Genomic DNA, 25,795 nt, shown 5'->3' on the forward strand with positions numbered 1-25,795 from the left:
CTGACATCACATGTTCATAAATGGTTGACATGTTTTAAGTCTAATTGCTTGAATGAAATTGACTGATTTTGTTTTTTACGTTTAAATGGCGCTTTCAAATTATATCTCATGAATGTATCTTTGCAAAATCTGTAATGTGTAAAGAGAAGACTTGATTAAAAATACATTACGTATAATAGTTAAATAGCCCTGCTAAAACTACTAGTTAATGGCTGTGCTATATTGTCAATGTGTTAAGACAGGTTTGTTGAGCATTGTCAAAATATGCATCAGTAAAAATTACATAACCCATTCTATTTGTGCCATTCTTCTGTTTACCTCTTTTAGTAAAGCATCACGACGCATTTCCTCAGCACGGACCTCACCAACATCTAGCTTACGGACTTCCTGGCTCAGAACAGGCTTGAGGTCCATGGCAGTGTACAGCCGACCAGACAGCTTCAGGAATACAGACACTAAAGCCCTTGGCAGAAGACCTGCCTCAGCACCGGCCCCTGTTCAATCACAGCAACACCAATTCTCTTACCGTAACCCTTCCAACCTTACAGAAATATAATGCGCCAAAATCCAAAATGCATTAAGCAGCCACCTTACCTTGTATGGTGTAGGTTTTGCCGGAGTTAGTCACACCGTAAGTATAGAGAAGGCGGTTTTCTCCACGTAGAACATCTCGCACCATCTCCCGAATGGTGTGATCATAAACCTCCTGCTGAGAGGTTTGTGGTCCAAAAATCTGCACAAATGATAAACTATTAAATTCACAGTCTTAGAACTCTTTCAAACTGGTCACTTAAGACTGAAAAAAAAGAAATCATTGAAGGCAACTTGAGCATAAATGGGTTTAGCGATTTTCCACTGAACCATTCAAAGAACAAATATCAGATAAGAGTCTCAAGAAGAGAAATATCTGATTAACGTCCATATTGCTGTTTACATTACACTTATGCTACCAAGGCAACAACAGACACATTTGTATTACATTATAAAGAGATCCGTTATCAGCAAACAGTGGAAATTTAAAATCTGGCAGGTTGACAAAACTGTTCAGCCCAATAGTGAAAAATGGGCCATTTTTATGCTCTATACAAGGTTCCCAATTTAGTCAAAAATGAGCCCTGCATTTGAGCCTAAGCCTGTCAGGGCCCGGCTTTTCTATGCCCCTAAGGCAGGGTTCCAGGCAAATTTTCATCTCATAGCTAGCGCACAATAAACTATTTAATTTTTTATTTATTTTTTACATTTTAATGAGATCTAATGTGTGTGATCCAGAAGTGCTAGTGATGCCTTTGTGGATAGAGATTTCCAGCCAAGTGCAATGGAGAACAATTGCCAATGGCAAACTTAAAACTGTAAAAAATGCTAGCGGAAAAGCAAATTTCTGGTCAACTTTTTTAAAATAGTGACAACTTTAAATTAGCCAACTGGTTATGCACAATGCAAAACTTTTAAGTCCAGGGGCACCTGCAGGATTTTGTTCCAAGTTACGCACATACCTAGCGCTGCCCCACACCCCCACCTCATCATACCTTATTGTTATTTCAATCTCAAGAAAGACTGATGGTTGCTGTCAAAGGTTACATTATTTAAATACATTAATTATGACATAATTTGTTTATATATATATATATATATATATTAAAGTAAAATGTTCAATGAAAAATGTAAAATGAAAAAAAAAATCATCTATTGCACCAGGAAATTACAATTTAATCCACAAACAAGACAGGCATTTACAACAAAGTATTCACACCAGCACTGAACGTGTTCCCAGATAACCAAACTCGGCTGCAAGGGTGAGAAAACTCACCGTGGATTAAAAAAATCTCTGAACATTTATCCAAATTAATGTATTTTTTTTTATGTAAAAACAAGACAAAAAAAAAACCTAACTTTCTATAAAATACAAATCTGGTCTATTTTAATGGCTGTAACAGTGTAAGCAGTTTGGCAGGAAAAAAGGGGTTTCTGGTCAGACTCTGGCCAAAAATTTTGATAAGCTGTGGCAGGGATACATCCTGTGAGTCTCTGGCCAGGGCCGAGCTATGGCTTCGGTTTAAGGCATGTGCAGGATTCTAGTCATAAGTAAAATCCATTGACTTTTCCCTGGTAAAAAAGCAGAATTTCAATATCAAATAAGAGAAAACCAGTGTGCTGTTGTGCTTTGCACAATATTACAATTGTATGAGTTGAATATAATGTTTTATGAATTTAATAGCCACTATGAGAGCAACAGTGGATAATTTACCCTACATTTTAAAAAGAAACAAGAGTACAAAACCCAACATTCAGTCTTTGAAGTGGTTACTCTGTAGCAAAAACTACTGAATTTCCTGACACATTTGACTTGTTAACAGGTAGTTTGGTGACTACATTTGACTTAAATGACTGCCATTTGACAGATTGGAAAGAGATAAATGGCACAAAAAATAGACTAGCAATAGCAATAATACAGTTTTCAAAGTGAGACAAATGAGAAAAAAAAACTGTTTAGAAAATTTACAATCACATTCAAAATTTTAAAAAATAAATAAATAAGAAACTGAAATTAAAAAAATTACAAACAAAAGACTTTGATATCCTAAGACTTGACTAAACAAAATTAAAATTGATGTCTGAGGCCTAGGACGGGGCCTTTATATGGCCTTTAAAAAATAAATAAATAAACAAATAAAAGATTTACAACAATTAACAGATTTTTTCCACCCACAAAAACTGCTTGAGGTTGAAGGTTAATAACCTATATAATTATAAATAAAATTAATTACAGGAAAAAAAGCTAAAGAAAAAAGCTGTCATTTAAAGATCAAATTTAACAAGATCTATTTATAATTGCATGTAGGACTTTTATAATAACATCAATTAAACCATTTTATACATTTACAGTGAAAGTGAACTCATAATAATTGTTAAAAAGGGGACCTTTTTCAAGATTATGTATTTTATTTGTTTTTGCTTTTTTTTCTCAATGCACATGCATTCCGAGGTTTATTCATTTTTTTTTATTAAGTGTTCATTCATTTGTTTTCTTTTCTGCGTAGTCCCTTTATTAATCCTGGGTCGCCAAAGCGGTATGAACCACCAACTTATCCAGCACGTTTTTATGCAGCGGATGCCCTTCCAGCCGCAACCCATCTCCGAGAAATTATTTAGTGTTAATTTAAATTACTCACATTAGGTTGCATTTTTCATTGCTTTTATTGGTGTCAGGTCACATCTGGTAGATTAGTATAGTGTACTGAGCGAGAATGATAACAGATTTTATTCAAACAAATTGATGTAAATTTCACACTCGAGATAAAATCGATTTATCATCCAGCCCTACAGGAACCTGTACAACAAAGCCAGATTCGCTAGCTAGCCAGTTATAACTTATGTTTCAGTTTAGTTTGCACATATTTTGGATTTTACGTGAAAATAAAGGTAGCTCAGCTGCTCCATAATACCACAGTAACAAAGAGTGATTAAAATCGATCTGCTTTCATGTTAACTTAAAACTCAAGATTGGTGTCAACTAAACGAAAACTGGCAACCCACTTATATCCAGTTTCATGGTACAGGTCCCTGGAATAAACTTTAAAACTCCATGATTTTCCAAATATTCCATGAACTGTCTATATTTGTTTGTGTCCCTTACCTTTGTAAATGTAAATTTGTGCACACTTTGAGCGACCCCTCTCTCAGCACTCTTCATGTTGCGGGAGTCTTTAGGTGCTTTGAGAAGCAGATTGTCCTCAGACTGCACATTAACACAACCCTGGAGAGCACAAACAAAACAATAACCAATTCATTGTTAAGCCAGATCCTTCCGTTACCTAGAAAAATAGTTTCACATAAGTGACACATTTCTTTACCTGCTCTTCTCCCCTGTCCTTCTCTGCCTCGGTTAGAGGACGGATCCGTAGAAAAACCTTAAGTTTATCTGATCCATCATCAGTGCTGCCTCTTCTGCTGATATCGCTTTTGATCTGCACAAGCTGTTTGTCAAAAGATAAAAGATCCATTAATATTAGAGCACTCACACCGAATCCAAACAAAGCCTGAGGTGAAGGAATAGCCATTAAACGAGCTGTTTGTGTTGAACAGAACACATCACTTACTGCTGTCCTCAATGAAAAGAATTATTGAGGGAGGGATCTCCTTCTGGCAGTGTAACAATTTGAGACAAGAGTTGGCTAAACAAACAGTATTCATAACCCCGGATATGTATGGCAAGCAGATTTAGCATTAAAACATCATTTATTAAACTATTTATTGCATGGACTTTTGAAAATCTTGATTCCGATTGGCTAAAAGGAGTGCAATAACAAACATTAGTTTGAGTTTGGATGAGTCCGAAATTACCTACAACTCTAGTATGTGCTGTATTTGAATTTACTACACAATTAATTTGACCACAACCATTCAATTTTGCTTATTTATAAAATGGTCTGTTGAAAATCTTGATTCTGATTGGCTGAAAGGAGTGCAATAACAAACGTTAGTTTGTGTTTGGCTGCATTTAAAGTCACCTACTAATCGAGTATGAACTACATTTAAATTTACTACACGACTTTTAGAAAGTATGTTCTAATTCAGGGGTCACCAATCTTGTTCCTAGAGGACTGTGCCCTGCAGGGTTTATGTCCAACTTGCCTCAACACACCTGCCTGGATGTTTCAAGTATACCTAGTAAGACCATGATTAGCTTGTTCAGGTGTGTTTGATTAGGGTTGGAGCTAAAATCTGCAGGAACAAGTTTGGTGATCCCTGTTCTATATAGTATGAATAAGAATGGTATTAATGGAATTCGGTCATTCACCAATTTGTCACGATCACATGACCTACCCTTCCCTTGCATTGCTTCACTTTTATTCTTGAATTCTTTAACATGGCATAAAAGGATAGCATAGCATCCATCAAAAGTACACTTCAGAATCTCACCGGTAGCAGTAGGTCATCTGGATAATTCTCACATATTGTTTTTCTTATACTATAAATTCTAACATACTACTTGGCTCTCAGTGTTTTTAACATACTATATAGAAGGATTGCACGATGTATCGTTTCAGCATCGATATCGCAATGTGATCATTCGCAATGGTCACATAATGGGATTTGCAATGCTGTATTATAATTTATCATTTGCATATGTTTTTGAGCCCTTTGTAGCAATAATAATTACATAATTTATTGAATTAATACATTTTTATTATTAATATATTGTACCTGTATATCGTTAGATGCAGAAAACGATAAAACATTGTTTCAATTGTAACAATTTTTTTATCGTTTTTAGCTATACTTTTGATTTGTTTATTAGATTTTTGGCAGATACCCTCTTCTACATAACAATTCCAATCAATCTAAAATGCTAAATTCTTTCTAAATAGAGCTAGGAAAGTCACCTGGCAAAATTTTGTAAATCACAATATATATAACAGAATAAGCGACGCAGTGGCGCAGTAGGTAGTGCTGTCGCCTTACAGCAAGAAAGTCGCTGGTTCGAGCCTCGGCTGGGTCAGTTTGCGTTTCTGTGTGGAGTTTGCATGTTCTCCCTGCTTTCGCGTGGGTTTCCTCCGGGTGCTCCGGTTTCCCCCACAGTCTAAAGACATGCAGTGAAGGTGAATTGGGTAGGCTAAATAGTCCATAGTGTATGAGTGTGAATGCGTGTGTGTGGATGCTTTTCAGAGATGGGTTGTGGCTGGAAGGGCATCCCCTGCGTAAAAAAAGTGCTGGATAAGTTGGCGGTTTATTCCGCTGTGGCGACCCCGAATTAATAAAGGGATTCAGCCGAAAATAAAATAAATAAATAAAGCAGAATAACAAAATATCACAATGCTAGATTTTTCCAATATCATGCAGTCCTACAATATAGCATGGAAGTATGCGATTTTGGATGCAGCCTTTGTTTATTGCCACATTAGCAACTCATCGCTATCCTTAAACATTAGTTATAACTAGGCATGGGCCGGTAGAAGATTATGACGGTATGATAACCTTGGATAAAAGTATAACAGTTTCACAATAGAGTGCTCACTGCTCTAAAATATATTATTTTTAAATGTCTGAGTAAAAAAACTAAAACTTTTTCCCATTGAACACAATATGTTTTATTTTGAGAAACATTTCTAATATTTTGGAGCAGTAAACATGTCAGGCTAAATAAGTCAAATGTATCATTGACTTCTGTTGTTTTCATTAGTAAAAATAAATAAATAAAAAATGATTTCCTTAGAATTTAAAACGGCATCTTTGTATATTTTTTGTGCTGGAGATACTGTTGTTCTAAAAAAAAAAAAAAAAAAAACATACACATACCTTAGGAACCGTATTACAGAAAAATTTGGTGGTTTTGACTATTACAAACCATGGTATACCTTGAAAACGGTTATCGTCCTATGCCTAGTTATAACCATAGTAACTCAGTGACAGTTGCCAAAGCCTTTGTGTAATATCAAGGACACCAGTATGTGCTTCACCAGGGAGCCAGTGGGGATCAACAAACATTTAAATATGCTCAAATTTTGAGAAAAGGTAGCTAACATGTTACTATGAGCTCAATTACATGCAAAAAGATGATCACTTTCTTTGACCCTGCCCATGACTGCTTCAAAACGGAGACATTTAACGTGTCATAAATGATGAAAATTCTGTCAAATATTGTGCTGCCAAGAACATTACTAGTTTTAACTTGCCTTGGCAAACTTTGGCAAATGAACCTTGGAAATAGTGAGATAACCAATGGCATTCCATGCAGTAAAGGATTTTAAATGCACTTTGTGCTGGGTGTTATTTTTTTGCCTCAATGTAATGCATTTAAAGTCCTTTAACACAAGACAAGCGATTGATCCCTTACGTGTAACATTACACTTGGACAAAAAAATAGCTGCCTTGAGAGCCTAAGTCATCAACTCATTTAATGATCTTATCATAAAGGTACCATAAAGGTATCTACCAAAACTAAACTTACACTGGTTTGAAGAAACTGTGCTACTACTATTATACTAGATCTCCCAAAATTATATTTTATTAAACCTCTTTTAGGCAGCACTTTGTTTTCTATCAAATAAATAGAAAGATATATTGATTTTAATAAATTGGTATGAAATCATGAATCCCCGAATGCAAACCACATATAAATAATAAATAATTTCACAAGACAATAGTACACAGTGGTTTATGAAATTATTAAAATATTTTGAATAGGCTTTATTTTACGAGTACCTGCTCCTATAATAACTAATGATGCTAGTCTCCTATACATTTTCGTTTCATTCTAGTACTTACTTCAAGAGTAAAATAAATAATTTTATTATTATTGGCATTATTAGGCCCACACAGAGTATGCATGTGCAGAAATCTGCAGATCTATTTATTTACTTGTGTGGATATGTAAATATATATGTTCTCAGTTTTTATATTTTATAATTTCTCTCTTTTAGTGTATACACGAGATTTACTTTACCAAACATGTGGTTCTAATTAAATTTGCACTGTAAACGTTATTTAGAAGTTAATTTTTTTCATGCATTTAGTTACTATACTCTCAAAATCATTCAGAATAAAATAGCATATATTGTGCAAAGTTTTACACTAAATTAGCAAAAATGCTTGCAGATTCTGTCTGGTCATAATATGGTAAGTACTTGTTTGTAACAAATTAAAAAGTATATATTATTTAGCAAATATTCGATAAACACTAGTGATACACTAAGTGATACTCTTTTTTTTTTACTATAATACGGATGTTTAAGTCAAACAAACTCAATCATTACTGTATAGCTTACTAACATGTCAAACATTTCTTATACATAAATCCTTCAATTGGCAACTATAATAGACTGCAAGGCAAAATATAAATCTAATCACTAAACACGATTCAGTAACATTAACTGAAATCTTGTTTCCTGTAACAAAAGTTGTATCTTGTCACATCTGGAGTAAGTGCTAATACATAATACAACCAATGCCAGCAAACAAAAAAATGAAATATTAATAGCATTAAAAACGCATATTATTTAGTAACGTTAAGTTAAAAAAATTATTGTTCAAATGGCTTGCCACGTGATGTGTCATGTCATGTGATGAATTAAATCAGTCGACACCTATGCCCGACCCGTGGTTTCAAATGTGAAGACTATTTGACATAACACACGTCTTCTAATGGCTATCATACCTCTTTAGTAGGCGTTAGGGAATCTGCAGCAGGGGTAATGACTGAGATCTCTGGCAGAGGAGACACAAACCGTTGAGACCTCATAAGACCAACAACATCAGCCGCTGTGGACTCAAACACAGCCCCACACTCTTCCTCATCAGACAGAATCCCGCATGGAGACGCCAGAGCCATTATAACAGACCTAGAAATTAATATAGACAGTTCTACATTTAAAAGAAAATTACAATTATTTATAGTCTGGACCTCTGTATATGAAAATTAACGTTACTCATATCGTAAATCTATCGGTTAACGTTAACGTTAAGTGAGCCAGAAATCTGATCATCAGTTCAAACTCGCTATTTTGTTGTTTGTTAATGCAACATTATTTATAGAATTAAAATCATATAATATGCAAGAAACAGCACTTAAAGTTAGACGGAAAAGACTGATCTTTATATAGTTGTTTGCCATGGACGCTAGCAGTTAGCATGCAGTAACTGTTACACATTTGAAAAGATTGATATATCCAATATTCGTACCTTGATTTACGATGTGCTTCCGGAGGGAAAAAAATCCAAATGTGAGTTAAAAGTTGAGCAAATGACTCCGACAGCTAAACTAAATACGTGTCTAAATTATTAGAACATCTAACTTGTTCAGAGTACTGTAACTAAAGCAAACTCATCTGTCCACCTGCATAGCTCACTAACGGAAATCCAACAACAACAAATTCGAACTCAGCCGCCCGTGAGCTCCACCAATCAACGCGCACCACTATGGTTCTGCTACTTTGGATTGGTCAACGTGCTTGTCGCTTCCACGCCCTAAAGGCGTTGACAGTATGCGAATGCGTTTTTCAGTAAATTTATATTCCCAAATTATGTTTAAACCCTTTTCATATGGTTTATTACGTTACTCCTGATGCAAACAAACGGGGCAATTACAATCTACATTTTAAACTTTTTCATATCATTGAGTAATACCACTCGTTTCACATTTATGGCAAAAATCCATGAGCATTTCTCGAAATTTTTTGTATTATAGACATATGCAAAATGTATCGCATACGGACCCTGAGCATGCGTCAAATGCGCCGCCACACCGGAGCAGTGTTGCCAACTATTTTCAATGAAAAGTAGCTAAAGCCTGCCTGAAAAGTAGCTAAATGTTGCCAGATGACTTCAAGCACTAATTTGCATATCATTTATGTCATCACATAGTTTCTGACAAGCTTGAGCCCGTCATGCCTATACTCTCTCTGGTGCTGTGTATTATATTATGTTAAAAGATTAGATCCAGATGCACAATAAATAAGTTCTATTAACATATAACTTTGCGTGATGAGGTCATTGCGAAATCGCAACTCAAAACTACATCTTTATGTAGTATAAAATAATTAATGTTTTGCTCAAATTGACTGGCCATCTCAGCAAAAACATTATTTGAAATATGTTCATATAGATTTGTATGAAAAAAAAAAGTTGACTGTTTGTAAAAGTATTACAAACCCAGGTTTTACACTTTTTGGATAAGAATTTAGTATTTTTAATAACACTGATAATGAACAGTTACGTTCTTTTAAACAATCACAGCTTGTGTACTTACTCTTTTTAACTTGTGAAATTAACAAATTTGTGAAAGTGACAACAATTATAGCACTACTCAAATGTATTGCTTCCTAAATTACCAACAATTATAAATGTTAACAAATATCAATAAATGAACAGTTACGAAAAATAATCTGAGCAATTTACTCTACTAAGTGAAGCCTGCAGCCACTGCTTTTTTGAGTCACAAAGTAGCCAAATGAATGTTAAAAATTGCTAAATTTGTTAATAGGTGCTTTTTGAAAAAAAAAAATGCTATTATGAAAAGTTGCTAAATCTAAACAAAATTGCTAAGTTGGCAACACTGAAGAAGAGCACCCAGAGGAAACCCTCGCAAACATGGGGAGAACATGCAAACTCCACACAGAAATACCAACTGACCCAGCCGAGGCTTGAACCAGCAACTTTTTTTGCTATAAGGCGAACGTACCCACTGCTCCACCACGTTGCCCAATAAGCAAACAATGAAAAAGAAATATAACAATGCTTCATTTCAAAGGAGCGCTACCCTGTACTAAAACGGCAGCTTTATTGACGCCTTCCTTCAAATACACAACAACGGGGAAGGCAACATCTAATGTAAATATCTATGGTTTCGTATAAACAGCACAAATTAGTTTCTCTTTAAGCCATTGTAAATTGTAAAATAAATGTTTTCCTACAAATCAAAGAAAAATAAGAAAACACTCATCTTGTATGTCTATATTTAAAAAAATAAAACTTTTTAAGATAAAAAGTTCATTATTATTATTTTATATAATAAAGGTATTTAATAAAAAAAAAAAATTGTCCATGGAATGGCAAATCCTTTTATTGTTTAAAAAAAGTCAATACATTAAGAGTAGTCTACTCTTCAAATATTTTCTTCTGGTTTGGCTGACATATAATGAAAATTTCTGTGTTTTTTTCTGTGTTATCATCTTGAACCTGGGACCCTAAGCTGTGGAATTTTTTGGCATGTCTCTGTTATTTAACACAAGTGACTCAGCACATTAGCTTGTATGTAAGAGTTGATTAGACTATAAACAGAACCAGTATAAGACAGGCCTATATTTTGAGCAACAACACATAAATTCAAAAAGCAGATATACAATATGTCAGTTAGCAGTTTGCTAAAAAGAAATGCCTGTTATGACGTGCTGCACAAGGGCATTTAATGCTCCAAAGTTTAAGTGTTGCATACCTGTTTATTTTAAATTGTTGTTTTCGAGCAATAATTACAAATGTGACATTACAATTTGCTAAAATTTCATCTAAATGTTGACTGTTTTTGCTCTAAAACAAAGCAGAATAGCATCTCCAAGAACCCTAGCTGTGGTTCCCAACCATTTTTGAGATGCTATAATGTAATAATCTGATTTAATGATTTATGCTAAGCTAAGCTAAGCTAAAATATTTCAGATTAATGGATTCAAAAACTGTTTAACTCTAGTGGTTTCAAACTCCAGAAAAACTGTGTACTTTTACATGGTAATGGAAATTGACCTACTGTTATTAATGTGAACTACAGTATTGTGTACAAATAATGAAATACCTAATTTCAAATGGCTTTTACATTTATGCGTTTAATCTAAGACATTTCGTCATTGCTTTTCTCTGACTTTTCTTTAGAAGGTAAAAAAAAAGAAACAACAAGAAAAAAACTGGGTGCTTAATTACTAAATCTGTGTGTGCAATTTATTCAGCAGTTATTTAGTTATGTAGGCTAAAAATAAATAATGTAAACCTGGAATTCAGCGGTTCATTCCACTGTGGCGACCTCTGATGAATAAAGGGACAAAACAGAAGGAAAATAAATGAATGAATGAACTTGAAATTCACTTAATTGATAAGATTTTGTTTATTGTTTGGCATACAAGTGAATGTTAACAGAAGATACAGACAAGTCAAAACTTATTACTATCTTTACATTTTTGTTTAAAATAAGTTTTATTAAGTTGAATCAGTTCTAATTATTCTACTGTATATAACATGGACAAAGAATCTATTGGACAAAGAGACAAATGTGTGGGACATGTGCATGACTCGAGTCCCAAGTCTGATTGGTGTCTTGGGGGCTCCATAAAAGGAGAGAGTATTAGAAGTCAAACAGGCTCCTGAGAAGCAAAGAAACGCCACTGTGTCAGAGAGAACACAATCACTTTGAAAGAAAAGGAAAAGTATAAAGAAATGAGAGTTTTGGAGTTATTGCTGTGGATGTAGTCTTTAAAGTTATACTGAAGCGAGACACAACAGGTGAGTTTGCTGCACTAAACATCTAATCTCAAAAATGTTCATTGTTAGGCTTTGAAACTACAATAAGATGCACTAACTGTAACTGTAATAATATTTAGATGTTATATTTTATTTCTCTTTCCCAGATCGTTTGTCTTGGGTTGGATCAGTCTGGTGAGTGAGATATTCTGTCCTCGGCTAAACTTAGTCTCGACAATAGTCACTGTCATGGTGGTGTATAATTACAACACAGTGAGCAGATGGTGTGAGAAGTTACTATGTTTAGATTCATATAGAAAACACAGTGCTGCAATAATGTGAATATCTAAAAAAAAAAGTAAAAATCCTTACAAAAAGTAGCCATACATTTTGTTTTGATAGTAACACTTTTGGTGCATTGGCTTATATTTGTATAACCACAGTTTTACTACAATTACCATGGTTAAAATAGGATTAGATTTGCAAAACTATCGTAGCCTGACCACTTATGTTAACCACAAATTAACTAGGTTTTGCAAATCGCATATGGTTCACTTAACCATAATTTTTTACCATGGTATTTGTAGTAAAACTGTGGTTACTAAAATACCTTTGAAGTTTTTTTCTTTTTTAAAATATTGCCCAAATGAAGTTTAACAGAGCAAGGAAATTTTCACAGCATGTCTGATAATATTTTTTCTTCTGGAGAAAGTCTTATTTGTTTTATTTCCACTAGAATAAAAGCAGTTTTGAATTTTTTTAAGTTTTAATTTTTTTAATTATTAGCCCCTTTAAGCTATTTTTTTTTTCGATTTTCTACAGAACAAAACATCGTTATACAATAACTTGCCTAATTACCTTAACCTGCTTAGTTAACCTAATTACGCCTTGTCACTTTAGGCTATATAGAAGTGTTTGAAAAATATCTAGTTAAATATTATTTACTGTCATCATGGCAAAGATAAAATAAATAATTTATTAGAGAAATTAGAATTATGAAAAAAATTCTATCAGTAAAACAGAAATTGGGGAAAAATTAACAGGTGGAGGGGGGGGGGGGGGGGGTGTAATAACTCTGAAAATACAAATTAAACAGGTTATTTTTAATATTAAACAGGACCAGCTTTCTTAAACAGACCACCAACGAATAAAACCAAAACAAAGCTGGAGTGTTTAAAGCTGAGAAGCAATTGATTTGTTTTTATTGATTTATGGGCTGCATAAAATGGACTCATTTAATGGCTCCCAGTTGTTAAATGAACAATTCAAGCATCTAAATAATAATACCAATGGCAATTCTCATTAATATTTTAGTAGTTCATTAAAGCATTAAGCTCATTTAATAGCATCATAATAAAAGTATGGTTAATTTTAGTCGTTACAAGAATGTGCAGAAGAGTCTATTTACAAGCTGTAATGAAGTGTGAACTAAAATGATCCTTTAATAAATATTATGAGCGGCATGGTGGTGCAGTGGGTTGTGCTGTCGCCCTACAAAAAGAAGGTTGCTGGTTCTAGCCTCGGCTGGGTCAGTTGGAATTTCTGTGTGGAGTTTGCATGTTCTTCCCCTGTTTGAGTTCGGTTTCCTCCGGATGCACCGGTTTCCCCCACAAGTCAAAAGACATGTGGTACAGGTGAATAGGGTAGGTTAAATTGTCCATGTGTATGTGTGTGAATGAGACTGTATAGGTGTTTCCCAGTGATGGGTTGCAGCTGGAATGGCATCCGCTCCGTAAAACATATGCTGGGTAAGTTGGTGGTTCATTCCACAGTGGATTTATAATAAAAGGACTAAACCAAAAAGAAAATGAGTAAATGAATAATGAATATAATTTCATATTGTACATTTAATACTTTTTGATCCCTCTATACTTCTGGTGTTTATTGTCTTAGATCCATGAATGTCTTCTTTCTCTGTTGCCATGGGCAACTACAACGCTGCTCTTACTGCTGGTAAGTTATCTTATGTCTTCACATTACAGTCATTCATGCTAAATACTTTTAAAATGGGATTATTTCTTGAATGGAATTATGTTTTGCATTATATTTTGCACATGTTGCTTTTAAAGTCATATACACTGCATAAAATAAAAAGTTGATTCAGCCTAAAATTGTAAGGCACAGCTTTTTTTGTGAGTTGACTTTTAACCCAAGTACTGTAGTTGACTCGATTTAAGCTGAGTCAACTCGAAAAAAAAAAAAAAAAAAGCAGTGCAGAAATTTGCCTTACAACTGAGTCAATGTTTTTTTCACAGTGTATTTTGTGCCCTTTTTATAAATTATAGTCTAAATATTTGATTTAATTATGAAGGTGAATTAATCATAGTGGGCTGCACAGTGGCGCAGTGGGTAGCACATTCGCCTCACGGCAAGAAGGCTGCTGGTTTGAGCCTCGGCTGGGTCAGTTGGCGTTTCGGTGTAGAGTTTGCATGTTCTCCCCTTGTTCGCGTGGGTTTTCTTTGGGTGCTCCGGTTTCCCCCACAAGTCAAAAGACATGTGATATAGGTGAATTGGGTGGGCTAAATTGTATGTAGTGTATGTGTGTATGGATGTTTCCCAGTGATGGGTTGCAGCTGGAAGCACAGCTGCTGCGTAACACATATGCAGGATAAGTTGCCGGTTCATTCCACTGTGGTGACCCAAGATTAATAAAGGGACTAAGCCAAAAAAAATGAATGAATGAATGAATTGATCATAGTTTGGCCTTGCAGTATTGTTTTTCACCCCATAATTGTATTAATTCTGTTATTTTCCATATTTTGCTTCTCATCATCACAGATGTTGAAGATTTCAAGTCCATTGTGTCAACTCTGACTGAGCAGAACAGACTGGAGAACACACTCTCCATTAATCATGTCAGTAAGTGAATTACTATATTGAAAAATTGCATTAACAAACAATGATATTTGAGTTATCCTTTTTATATTACATTATACACTTTATTAGGTACACCTTACTAGTACCGGGTTGGATCCTCTTTTGCCTTCAGAACTGCCTTACTCCTTCGTGGCATAGATTCAACAAGGTACTGGAAATATTCCTCAGAGATTTTGGTCCATATTCACATGATAGCATCATGAAGTTGCTGCAGGTTTGTTGGCTCCACATCCATGAAGCAAATTTTCAGTTCCACCACATCCCAAATGTGCTCTATTGGATTGAGACCTAGTGACTGTGGAGGCCATTTGAGTAAAGTGAACTCGCCATGTTCAAGAATCCAGATGATTCTGAGATGATTCGCACTTTATGACATGACATGTTATCCTGCTGGAAGTTCTGACCCTACTATCTGAATGTCACAGCAGATATTGAGACTCATCAGACCAGGCTACATTTTTCCAATCTACTATTGTCCAATTTTGGTGAGCCTGTGCAAATTGTAACCTCAGTTTCCCGTTCTCAGCTGATAGGAGTTGCACCCGGTGTGGTCTTCTACTGCTGTAGCCCATCCGCCTCAGGATGGACGTGTTGTGTGTTCAGAGATGATCTTCTGTATACCTTGGTTGTAACGAGTGGTTATTTGACTTACTGTTGCCTTTCTGTCAGCTCGAACCAGTCTGGCCATTCTCCTCTGACCTTTAGAATCAACAAGGCATTTGCACCCACAGAACTGCTGCTCACTGGATATTTTTTCTTTTTCAGACCATTCTCTGTAAACCCTAGAGATGGTTGTGCTTGAAAATCCCAGTAGATCAGCAGTTTCTGAATTACTCAGACCAGCCCATCTGGCACCAACAACCACGGCGCGTTTAAAATCACTTAAATCACCTTTCTTCCCCATTCTGGTGCTTGGTTTGAAATGCAGCAGATCATCTTGACCATGGCTACATGCCTAAATGCATTAAGTTGATGCCATGTGATTGGCTGATTAGAAATTTGCATCAACAAACAGTTGGATAGATGAACCTAATAACGTGGCCGGTGAGTGTACATTTTAAATTATAGAAAGAAAAAATCAGGATTTGGTCAGCATGAATCATATTTATGTACAGGGATGTGTTTACAAACGAAACTAATGACCTCTTGTAGGTCCACATGTAAGATCATTTCACTGTTCCTCCTGGGAATGTGCAGACAGAACATTTGTTACGTTTTGACACACAGGGACTGTTTCAGGATGTCCTTGAGTTATATTTAACTTTTTGGTGTTAATTGGTGTCTCAGTTACTCTTACACACCTGACATCTCTAGCACATTTTAAGTGTCTACAAATAAGCGTGGATATACAACTCAGTTTAAGAAGACTTATTTTGCCAAAATTAATTTTTATGAGGGGTTTAATCACAGTTGTGTGGCAACAGTCTGTGAATATAACCAGCTTCTAATGGTAAACATTTATTAATCGTGTTTTTTTATAATTACACTTCATAAAAACAGTCTGCATGAACACTTTGATTGATGTTCTCCCTTCGCACATGTCATCAGAGGGGAAAAGCCCAGCTCATTAATGATGATTTCTCCCTCCTTAGCATAGGGTGCTATTTTTGTTTTGGAATCGGAAACTAAGCTAACAGAGGCATTTGTCCACCCTATTTTGAAAAGACAGCTTAACGAACAATCTCATTTGAATTTAAAGTGACAGTCAAAGATTAAAAGGGGCAGTTTCAATGAGTTATAAAACATGATTTGTGGGGTATTTTGAGCTGAAATCAGGCCCGGATTGGCTAATCGGGAGGACCGGGAGAATTCCCGGTGGGCTGGTCCATTTTTTGGCCGCGAGGGCCGGTGTCCCCAGCCGCTTGCACTCTCAGCAGTCACACTTTTTTTTTTCCTTTTTTTATTTATTTGACCATAGTCTCACTCTTTTTATTCATTATTTTGCCGCAGCTCCGCACTTTTTATTTATTTTCTCGCAGCCCCGTGAGCAAAATGCAGCCTGCAGGTTAATGATGACGTAACTATTATTCGACCCCAAACAGCGGCACCTTAGTGAATATAAGAATTCTAATAATTAATATTATGAATATTACACCTGCTCAATGAAAATCAGATGATTCACTACATTAATAAATCTGACATAAATTGATCAGAAATCTAGAAAGTGACATTGTGGTCCAGTGGTCAGCACATTGCATTCCCACACTGCAGGATCCGAGTTTGATCCTTTCCTCTTTAATTGAATTTATTTATTTATTTATTTTTTTCATTTTTATTGTTAAGACATATACTACTGTTTGGGTTGTTGAACATTTCAACTTATAAAGCAGCTGTTTTCTTGAAAAATATGTGATTGTGTCATTAGAAACTGAATTCGAAATGACGTTATTTTAATATAGTTAGTCGTGAACTGAGGTGGGCCGGTCTAAGGCTTGAAACTCCAGGGCTGAAAAGGAGTCCCACTCCGGCCCTGGCTGAAATGTCACATAGACACTTAAAAATGTCGAGTACACTGAAAAAATGCTTTTCTTAATTTGATTTTTTGTCTTGTTTCTAGTTCAAATATATAAAAAATATTATATCAAGAAGCATTTTCTAGTCAAGCAAAAACATACTGTCTTGTTTTAAGAAATAGTATGCCAAAACCAAGTGAGTTTTTTCGTAAAACAAGTAAAATAATCTGCCATTGGGGTAAGCAAAATAATCTTGTTTTTCCTTTTGACATAAGATTATTTTGCTTACCCCATTGGCAGATTATTTTGTTTGTTTTAAGGAACAATTCACTTAATTTTAGCATTTTATTTCTTAAAACAAGACAATATGTTTTACTTGTCTAGAAAATTCTTCTAGATTTAAGAATTTTTAGATATTTGCACTAGAAACAAGACAAAAAAAATCTAAGTAAGAAAATGCAGTGTACTCACTAAAAATGGGGTTTATAGAATACAATCCTCTCCTTTATACTTTGGAGTTTTGAACTTATTTTATTTATTATTAATATTATTTATTTTTTATTTTTTGCAGGCTGTTGATAAAGAAGCAAGACAAGAAATGAATGAAGTGAACCAAGAACCAGACTTGCTGGCTCTAAAGTTTCTTTATTGTAACATAGAAGCACCCAAAGACACCACAGTAAGTAAAAAAAATTAATCTTGCATAACTTGTTTTTCTATAGAGCTTTCTTTTCCCCAAGGATTTCCAAACTTTGTGAGAAGAAAAACTCTTGGAAGTGAAATATTTAATTGAAGTACCACCTGAGGTTTAAAGGATTAGTTCACCCGAAATGTAAAATTCTGTTGTTTACTGCTCATCCACATCTAGCTTCAAACCCTTCGTTCTTCTTTACACAAATTAAGACATTTGAGATGAAACCCGAGAGCTCCCCGATCATATAGACAGCAATGGGCTTGAGATATTCAGAATCCAGAAAAGGAAAAACATTATCAAAACAGTTCATGTGATTTTAGTGATTCAGCTATAATTGTACGAAGCTCCAAGAACACTTTTGTGTGCAAAAAAACTGTAAATATAACTTTGCTCACCTATATTGCACCTATATAAATGCAGAGCCTGACCTAACAAAGACAATCAAAGGTGATTTTACAGTCTTATTTTGGCATTCAAATGTGTTCTTGGAGCTTATTATGATTACAGTTGACCCACTGAAGTCACACAGACTGTTTTGATAATGTTTTTGGTTCCTTTTCCGACCTCTGAATGTTACAAGACCCTTGCTGTCTATGGAGGATGAGGGGGCAGTGCCACCCTGTGCTGCCACCCCTTTATAATTGCCTCTGATTAAGACACCTGTCAGCTTTCAGAGATGGTTCGAGAAGGTGAAGCTGCAGGCCCGGAGACCCAACCGCACGCTCAGACTTGCATGCACAGACCTACTGTTTTCTCAGACAGTGCTACCTACTGTTGGGTTGGGTGAAGCAGCAGGTACGGAGACCCAACTGCACGCTCAAACCAGCACTTTATAGCAAGTAGCAACATCAGACATGCCATTAAGGTTATGGATTATTAATGCAATTCCTGAACATTACCAGGTTTTATGGCATAAATGAATGTGTTGTAAAATATTACACTAACAAACAATTATTTCAGTGTGTGATTTGATCAAGATTAGTGCCAAAAGATAGTATTATTTTATGATATTTACAGCTTGCTCTTATTTTATGTATTATTGTACCATTCTAGGACAATTTTCTAGCAATATTTTCTAGAAAATTAAAAACAGAATGTATAATATATAATGCAACTATTATTTGAAAGATATTTTAGTTCTTTGTAGGTCTACTATACACATATTACTATATTATCTATCTGAAAATTCTTCCAAAGACAATAACAGTAACACAATAACAGTTTAACAATTATTAACAATTAATAATAAGTTCTGTAATGATTACAAATAAGTTTTTTGGAAATCAAAATATCAGTTAATCTGCACAGAATGTACAATATCAGCTCTCTTAGGTTAAAGCAATAATAATTTGCTGGTGATGTGTATTTTTTCCCAGATTGATATTACAATTCAAAAAGGGTGGTCTCTGCCAACACTAATACAGCGCACCAAAGGCTGCAGATTTACCCAGTTTTTTTGCTCGAGAAATGAAAAATCTCCCCAACAAGAATGTAAATTTTATTTGATTTTTTTAATTTAATTTGATGTTATTTTTTACGTAAAAACATTTTCATTAATCTAATTATTCTTTTTCACCATTTTCTCTGCATTGTTTACAGCTTGTTGATTTGTAGGACCTCATGAAAAAGTACACAAAAAAAAAAAAAAGTTTGTTGTGAGAAAATTACCAGAAAATGATAACTTATTGTATGTGAAGAATATGAAGATAATATTTATTCCCTCAACTCAATACGAAACAGTGATAAATGATAAAAAAATAATAATAATAAATGTCTGAAAATATTGAAGTAACTGAACAATATCTATTTACAAATACAATTAATAAAAATACAACATAATTAATGCATTAAATCAAAATCTAGTATGTTTAATATTTTATATTATAATGTATTCAATCATAGCGTAATATTTTATCGTAGTTTAAGGGTGCTTTCACACCTGTGAATCGACTCACTTGTTCTAAAACAGAAATTACTATTGTTACATTGTTGCTCTTTGCTCTTGCGGTTTGCTTTCCCACGGGAAAATTTCCAAACGGGCCAAGAGAGCTAAAACAAGTCACGTGTGATTAAACTCTCCTCACATTGGTCAGAATTTCAGGGTTTTTTTTTTTGCAGAGTCCCGCTCAGCTGCCAGAGGGTTTTGGTTTGGTGGTGTTTGACAAGGTGCGCGTGACGTGTCTGAAGAAGGATGCGGTGGAGTGGGGTGAGAAGGGTGCGCAACGTATTTGAGGACCTGGAGAAAACGTACGATTTCCGGAGATTATCACTCGTTTGCGGGCATCCGGGAGTCTCTGTGCATTTGCGGGAGACTCATGAACCTTCCAGGAGACTTGGCATGTCTGGAATGACCTCCCACCCTGCTCATAATTCTCTCTTCATATAGCCGTATGCCTATTACATATCCATAATACACTGTGATGTACCCAGGCTCGGATCGTATCGCTTTCTCACTATAATCGATCTGCTCCAGAGTTTGTTTCAATCGAGCCGAGACCACCTCATTTAAGCGGTCTCGGAGCAATTGATTTGGCGCGGATCCGAGTGCGATTGCTGGTTTCACATATGACAAATGAACCGCACTAACTGGGCAAACGAGACACGTTCCGAAACAAAAGTGTAGGTGTGAAAGCACCCTTAGTTACGATTTATAAGCAGCTGAATTCAGGTTTGTCAATCTTTCAAACAGCAGGTGGCACTTGAAGGTCTGGAAGTGCAGGTCTAGCCATCTGAGCGTGCAGGTCTGAGCGTGCGGTTGGGTCTCCGGGCCTGCAGCTTCATAATGTTGGATGGTTCTCTTGGCCAGAAAAAAAAGAAAACTTCTGCGACTAACTTGTGTCACTGAACAGTGTATGCAGGTGCCACTCATCTGTTGATGTGATGGCCCAGGAATTTGAATTAAATCTTGATGATTTGGGGCCCAATGTATGTATGTAGTGGTGTACAGGTACCACAAGGACCCAGATGGTGATCAGTTATGTTACTTTAATGCAAAAGTATGCGGTGAATTGTGTTCTGTGATACATTATCCTGGTCACCATTGTATCTGCTGGTGATTTGTTGCACTTCGGCACTACAGTTGCGGTAAACAAGGCTAAAATATACTCTGATCCCCTTTGACATTAGTGAGCTGTGAATAATACATGGCAGGACAAGTATTTCTTTGGTTGTCTGTCTACCACATTTGAAACACTACAAAATCGAACGTGTCCTGTTTCTTAAATTGAAGTTCTGGGGTGCTAAGCCATCAGAATTTGTCCTTTTATCCTATTCTAACACCAATGTTTGAAGGTATGCTGGTATGTATACTGCTCTGTGAACTGCACCAGGAACATCATTTGATTGCCAGAAGTACCAATACTCCAATACAATAAGGCTCATTCTAAAAAAGCTTAATATTCAGAAAATGTCAACTACAGATTGTTGAGCATTGAAAGTCATCATGTCACATTATGCAAAAAGTTGCTTTGAAAAAGTTGTATTGCTTTTATTTTTTAATGCTTTGAAAACTTTTATTACTTAAATTTTTTAATAATAGTATCCTCAATTTTCAAACAAGTAAAATCAAAAAAAGGAAGTTGATGTCACACCATGGTAAATATGCCCAAGTCCCAAATTTTTGGGAGGTTATTGCAGCCCTATTTATATTCTCATTTTCCTTCGGCTTAGTCTCTTTATTAGGGATTAGGGTTACCACTTTTGATACAAAAAACTAAGGGACGCATATTGCAGCAGGGGCCATATCGCTCGGGGGCCCTAAACCACTGTGATCACAGGCCCAATATCATGCCAGTGGTGGTAAATCGCAACTTAAAATATGTATTCAGGAAGTATCCAAACATGGAAACAGCACATACAAAAACTAGATACAAACATTAGCTACACAGTAAAAAATGATATGATCAATTATTCCTGACAGCATATGTTTTTAGGTCATTTTAATTTACTAAACTAACTTATTCATGTTCTATCTTAATTTTATAAGTTATGCAAGCTGTTTTAAGTCAGTTTAACATAATATAAGTTCAACGATTAATTCGAATTAGCTTATAAAATTAAAGCAACCAGGATTTTTTACAGTGTAGTAAAGTTTTCATATAGCTCATTTGTAATTTTAAAACATGGAAAGTTGCAATTTACTAGTTTATTTTCTTTACATGGACATTGTTGTTTATTAATGTATTAAATAAAATATTTCAAGTATTAAACTATTGCTTATGTGCCTGATTTAACCTTAACACACAAATCATAATATTACATTGGAATGTGATCCACTTACATTGTATTTACAGAAATTTACAAATTACAATTTGTGAACCAGTGTGTGAAAACCAGGCCAAATCTAATTCTGAGATAAAGTTTGACTGTAGCCATTCATTTCACTGTGACTTTCACAGACTGTTGTTTGTTTCATGTAAAAAACAGTAAATTACAAAAATAAATAAATAAATAAATAAATAAATGAATAAAAACTCCAGCTAGATTTTCATAGACTGGGTCACATTTGAACATAATTAAGCAATTAACCAAAATATTGTTAATAATGATTACACTGTCATTACCATGTCTGCTTAAGGAGAGACTTGGGGTACGAAAAACTGACTGACTTTGATTTTTTCACTCTCTGTTATTGCGGGAATGCTGCTCTCCAGAGGCATGTTGTCTCGCAGACCACCATGAGCCACAGAGAACACTCTCCGACAAATCGTGCAGTTGGCTTAATAACAATTTCTAACACTTTGCAGCCAGGTATCTGTTTCCCCCCACTCTCTACAGTATTTTTTCAGTCGCTTGAGTTTAAACTCTGAGACTTTAAGACGCGGAGGGTTACCTGGAGAAGCATCTGCCATTACTCTCTGTCAAGACTTGACAGACTCTGCTTAAAAGACCCACCCTCCTCACTGGACAGTTAAAAAGACAATTCAAACTAACGATGACATCAAGTATTACCCAATCAAAAGTAGGAAATGAGGCATCTGCATAAAATGCGTGTGGGATGATTTGCATAAAAAAGCTACTTTTAAAAAAGGATTAAAATACAGGACAAAACTCGTCCCGTATTGATTCGAATCGGGACGTGCAATTTCCTTCTCAAATACGGGAGGATTCCGTATTTTAAGGGACAGGTGGCAACCCTATCAGGGATCATCACAGCGGAGTGAACCGCCAACTTATCCAGCATATGTTTTACACAGCGGATGCCCTTCCAACTGCAACCCAGTACTGGGAAACATCCATACACACTCATTCACATACACTATGGGCAATTAATTCATTTCTTTCTTTTCGCAGAATAGGCGAAACATTTTATTTTTTGTCTGTGTGTCTTTTTCAGGAACCTGTTAGCAACTGTACCTCTACACCCATTCCAGAGGCTTCTTCTTCATCATCATCTTCTGGCACAGCTACCTTGACTCCACTCCCTGCGTATCTTTCTGCATTATTAGCTAAACCCAGACCAGCCCTGAAGGGCCCTGCCACAATGGAGCAGATGAGGGCAGAGCTTAGAGAACTGCGAGATGAACTGGACACACTTAAGACTCAGCAGAAGTCAGTGCAATATTTATGCATGCTAACTAAAAGGTTGTTTCTTGTTTGAGATTCGTATGTCTGTAAATGTAATGGCATTTTGTTTCAGAAAGGAGATCAAACTGCTCATGAACGAACTTGATGAAGAAAAAAAGATGCGTTTGTCACTGCAAGTAAGAGTCAAAAACAATTTTAGATGCTAAAATGTTATTTAGAATATCATTCACCACTGTAAAGTAGATCTTAATTATTTATCATACAGTGCATTTTGAAAGTATTGAAAACGCTCACTACACATTTTGTTGTTACAGCTTCATTGCTAAAGGGATTCAATTTATTATTTTTCTCAAACTTTCTCAAAACAATACTCCATAATGTCAATGCGAAAATGTTAGTTTGAAACCTTTGCAAATTTCATCATCATTTTCATCCGCTTATCCGGGGCCGGGTCGCGAGGGCAGCAGTCTTAGGAGAGAACTTCAGACTTCCCTCTCCCCAGACACTTCTTCCAGCTCCTCCGGGGGTTTCCCGAGGCGTTCCTAGGCCAGCCGAGAGACATAGTCCCTCCAGTGTTTCCTGGGTCTTCCCTGAGGCCTCGTACCGGTTGGACATGCCTGGCTGGAACACCTCCCTAGGTAGGCATCCTGGAGGCATCTGAAACAGATGCCCGAGCCACCTCAGCTGACCTCTCTCGATTTGGAGCAGCAGCGGCCTAAGTCTAAGTCTTTGCCTTGCCTTTGCTTTGCCTTTCCGCTCAGCTCCTTCTTTACCACAACGGACCAGTACATTGAACGAATTACTACTGCACCGATCCGTCTGTCAATCTCACATTCCATCCTTCCCTCACTCGTGAACCAAAAACCCAAGATACTTAAACTCCTAAACATGGGTAAAGACTTTTCTCCAACCTGGAGGTGGCAAACCACCTTTTTTTTTGGTGAAGCAATTCTTTGCAAATTTATTAAGAATAAAAAATAATAATGTAAATAAGTACTTTGCTCAGTATTTTGTTAAAGCACTTGAAGTATATTTGAGTATAATGCTAAAAGCTGACACTTTTGGGCAGTTTGTCCCACTCCTTGTTTTCAGTACTTCCTAAATTCCATCGGATTAGATGGGGAGCATAGATGCACTACCATTTTTAGATCTGTTGAAAATATTTTTAATCAAGTTCATGTCTGTCACAAAGTTGCCCTTGATGTTATCTTGGCTGCGGTCGTAGGGTCATTCTCCTTTTGAAAGCTCCTGCTGCTGAGAAACATCCCCACAGCTGATGCTACCACCATCATGCATTGCATTTGTTGGCCTCATGATGATGCTTGGTTTCCTCCAGACAAAGAGTTCAATCTTTGTTTCATTGGATTTAAGAATTTTGTTTCTCATAGTCTGAGAGTCCTTCAAACTCCAGATGGATCCTAACATCTTATGAGTTATTTCAACAGTTTTTTATTTTATTTATAAAACAGCTAATTTTATACAAGAAAAATATTACAAGAAAAAAAAAAGAAAAAGAAGTACATCAACATACTGAAAGAAGTCCCAGCAACTTTCAGGTCACATGGACTTTAGGATACAGAAAAGCATGAAGTACATTAGTCAACAGTAGTTTGAAGTGGATCATCACCATTTATCAACGTTAAAAATATCAGACATAAAAAATATTAAGCAACACCAATTCTTGTCTGGAAAAAAGTTGATCCACCTGTCTACGTTAACCTCCATTTTAGCAAAGATTTCAAACAAACCATTTTCAGACTGTCATTATGCAATATACTGTACGTTTGTAGAATTTGGAGTAAAGTAATGAATTTAATCCATTTTGGAATAAGACTGTAACAGCTAATTATGGAAAGAGTGAAGTGCTATGAGAATAATTTCAAAATCAATTCACTGATCTCTAAATTCTGCACTTTTTCAGATTGAAGTAGAACGGCTTAAGAAGCACATGTCCAAGTGAGCCAGCGCTGTGGGATCCATTCAAATTGGTCAAATCTGACAAATCACGCCATTTACCATCTGAATGAGCAAATTGAAGTGAAACGAAAAGCTTCCAAAGACTGAGGAAGAACTTAAAGACTTATTTGTTTTTAAAATGATACTTTATTATTGCATTACAAGGTAGTAGCTTGGCTTATTTTAAAGGATGTTTTGAGTTTTAATCTGTGGAAGATGATTGTAAAGAAAAATACATTTAACTGTTGGAATAATGGACATCAAATCTTGCTTTTAAATATTTATTATTATTAGTATTATTATGATCATCATCAGATAATACCATTTCATTTTGTGAAATTAGGATTTA

General features: G+C 35.5%; 2 protein-coding genes across 18 annotated transcripts in view; one reads left to right on the forward strand and one right to left on the reverse strand.

Annotated features, from left to right (window-relative positions):
- Positions 1-8,853, reverse strand: part of kif20a (kinesin family member 20A) — a 43,288-nt gene extending 34,435 nt beyond the window's left edge. Inside the window, exons 1-6 of one of the 3 annotated variants that reach the window (XR_012396469.1) lie at positions 8,680-8,847; positions 8,156-8,339; positions 3,852-3,974; positions 3,635-3,754; positions 595-733; positions 319-494 (exon numbers count right to left, since the gene is read on the reverse strand). Coding sequence is in view for 2 of the 3 variants with exons in the window: in NM_001161470.1 (NP_001154942.1) it covers positions 319-494; positions 595-733; positions 3,635-3,754; positions 3,852-3,974; positions 8,156-8,329 (732 nt within the window). In the remaining variant the exon portion in view is untranslated. 3 annotated transcript variants of the gene reach the window in all.
- A 2,984-nt stretch (positions 8,854-11,837) lies between these two features.
- On the forward strand, positions 11,838-25,724 carry si:dkey-71d15.2. 15 transcript variants are annotated; one of them, XM_073935451.1, is made up of 10 exons: positions 11,838-11,982; positions 12,108-12,135; positions 13,621-13,688; positions 13,834-13,893; positions 14,719-14,799; positions 14,887-14,965; positions 17,842-17,949; positions 23,300-23,514; positions 23,603-23,666; positions 25,412-25,724. In XM_073935451.1, the coding sequence occupies exons 7-10, from the start codon at positions 17,869-17,871 to the stop codon at positions 25,448-25,450; spliced, it is 399 nt and encodes a 132-aa protein (XP_073791552.1). In that variant the 5' UTR covers positions 11,838-11,982; positions 12,108-12,135; positions 13,621-13,688; positions 13,834-13,893; positions 14,719-14,799; positions 14,887-14,965; positions 17,842-17,868; the 3' UTR covers positions 25,451-25,724. The 15 variants fall into 15 exon arrangements, with proteins under 15 accessions (XP_073791552.1, XP_073791547.1, XP_073791551.1 ...); XM_073935446.1 differs by having other exon boundaries at positions 14,719-14,795; XM_073935450.1 differs by having other exon boundaries at positions 13,630-13,688.
- The last annotated feature ends 71 nt before the right edge of the window (positions 25,725-25,795 follow it).

The sequence above is a fragment of the Danio rerio genome, chromosome 21 (assembly GCF_049306965.1).
Source record: "Danio rerio strain Tuebingen ecotype United States chromosome 21, GRCz12tu, whole genome shotgun sequence".
Lineage (NCBI taxonomy): Eukaryota > Metazoa > Chordata > Actinopteri > Cypriniformes > Danionidae > Danio > Danio rerio.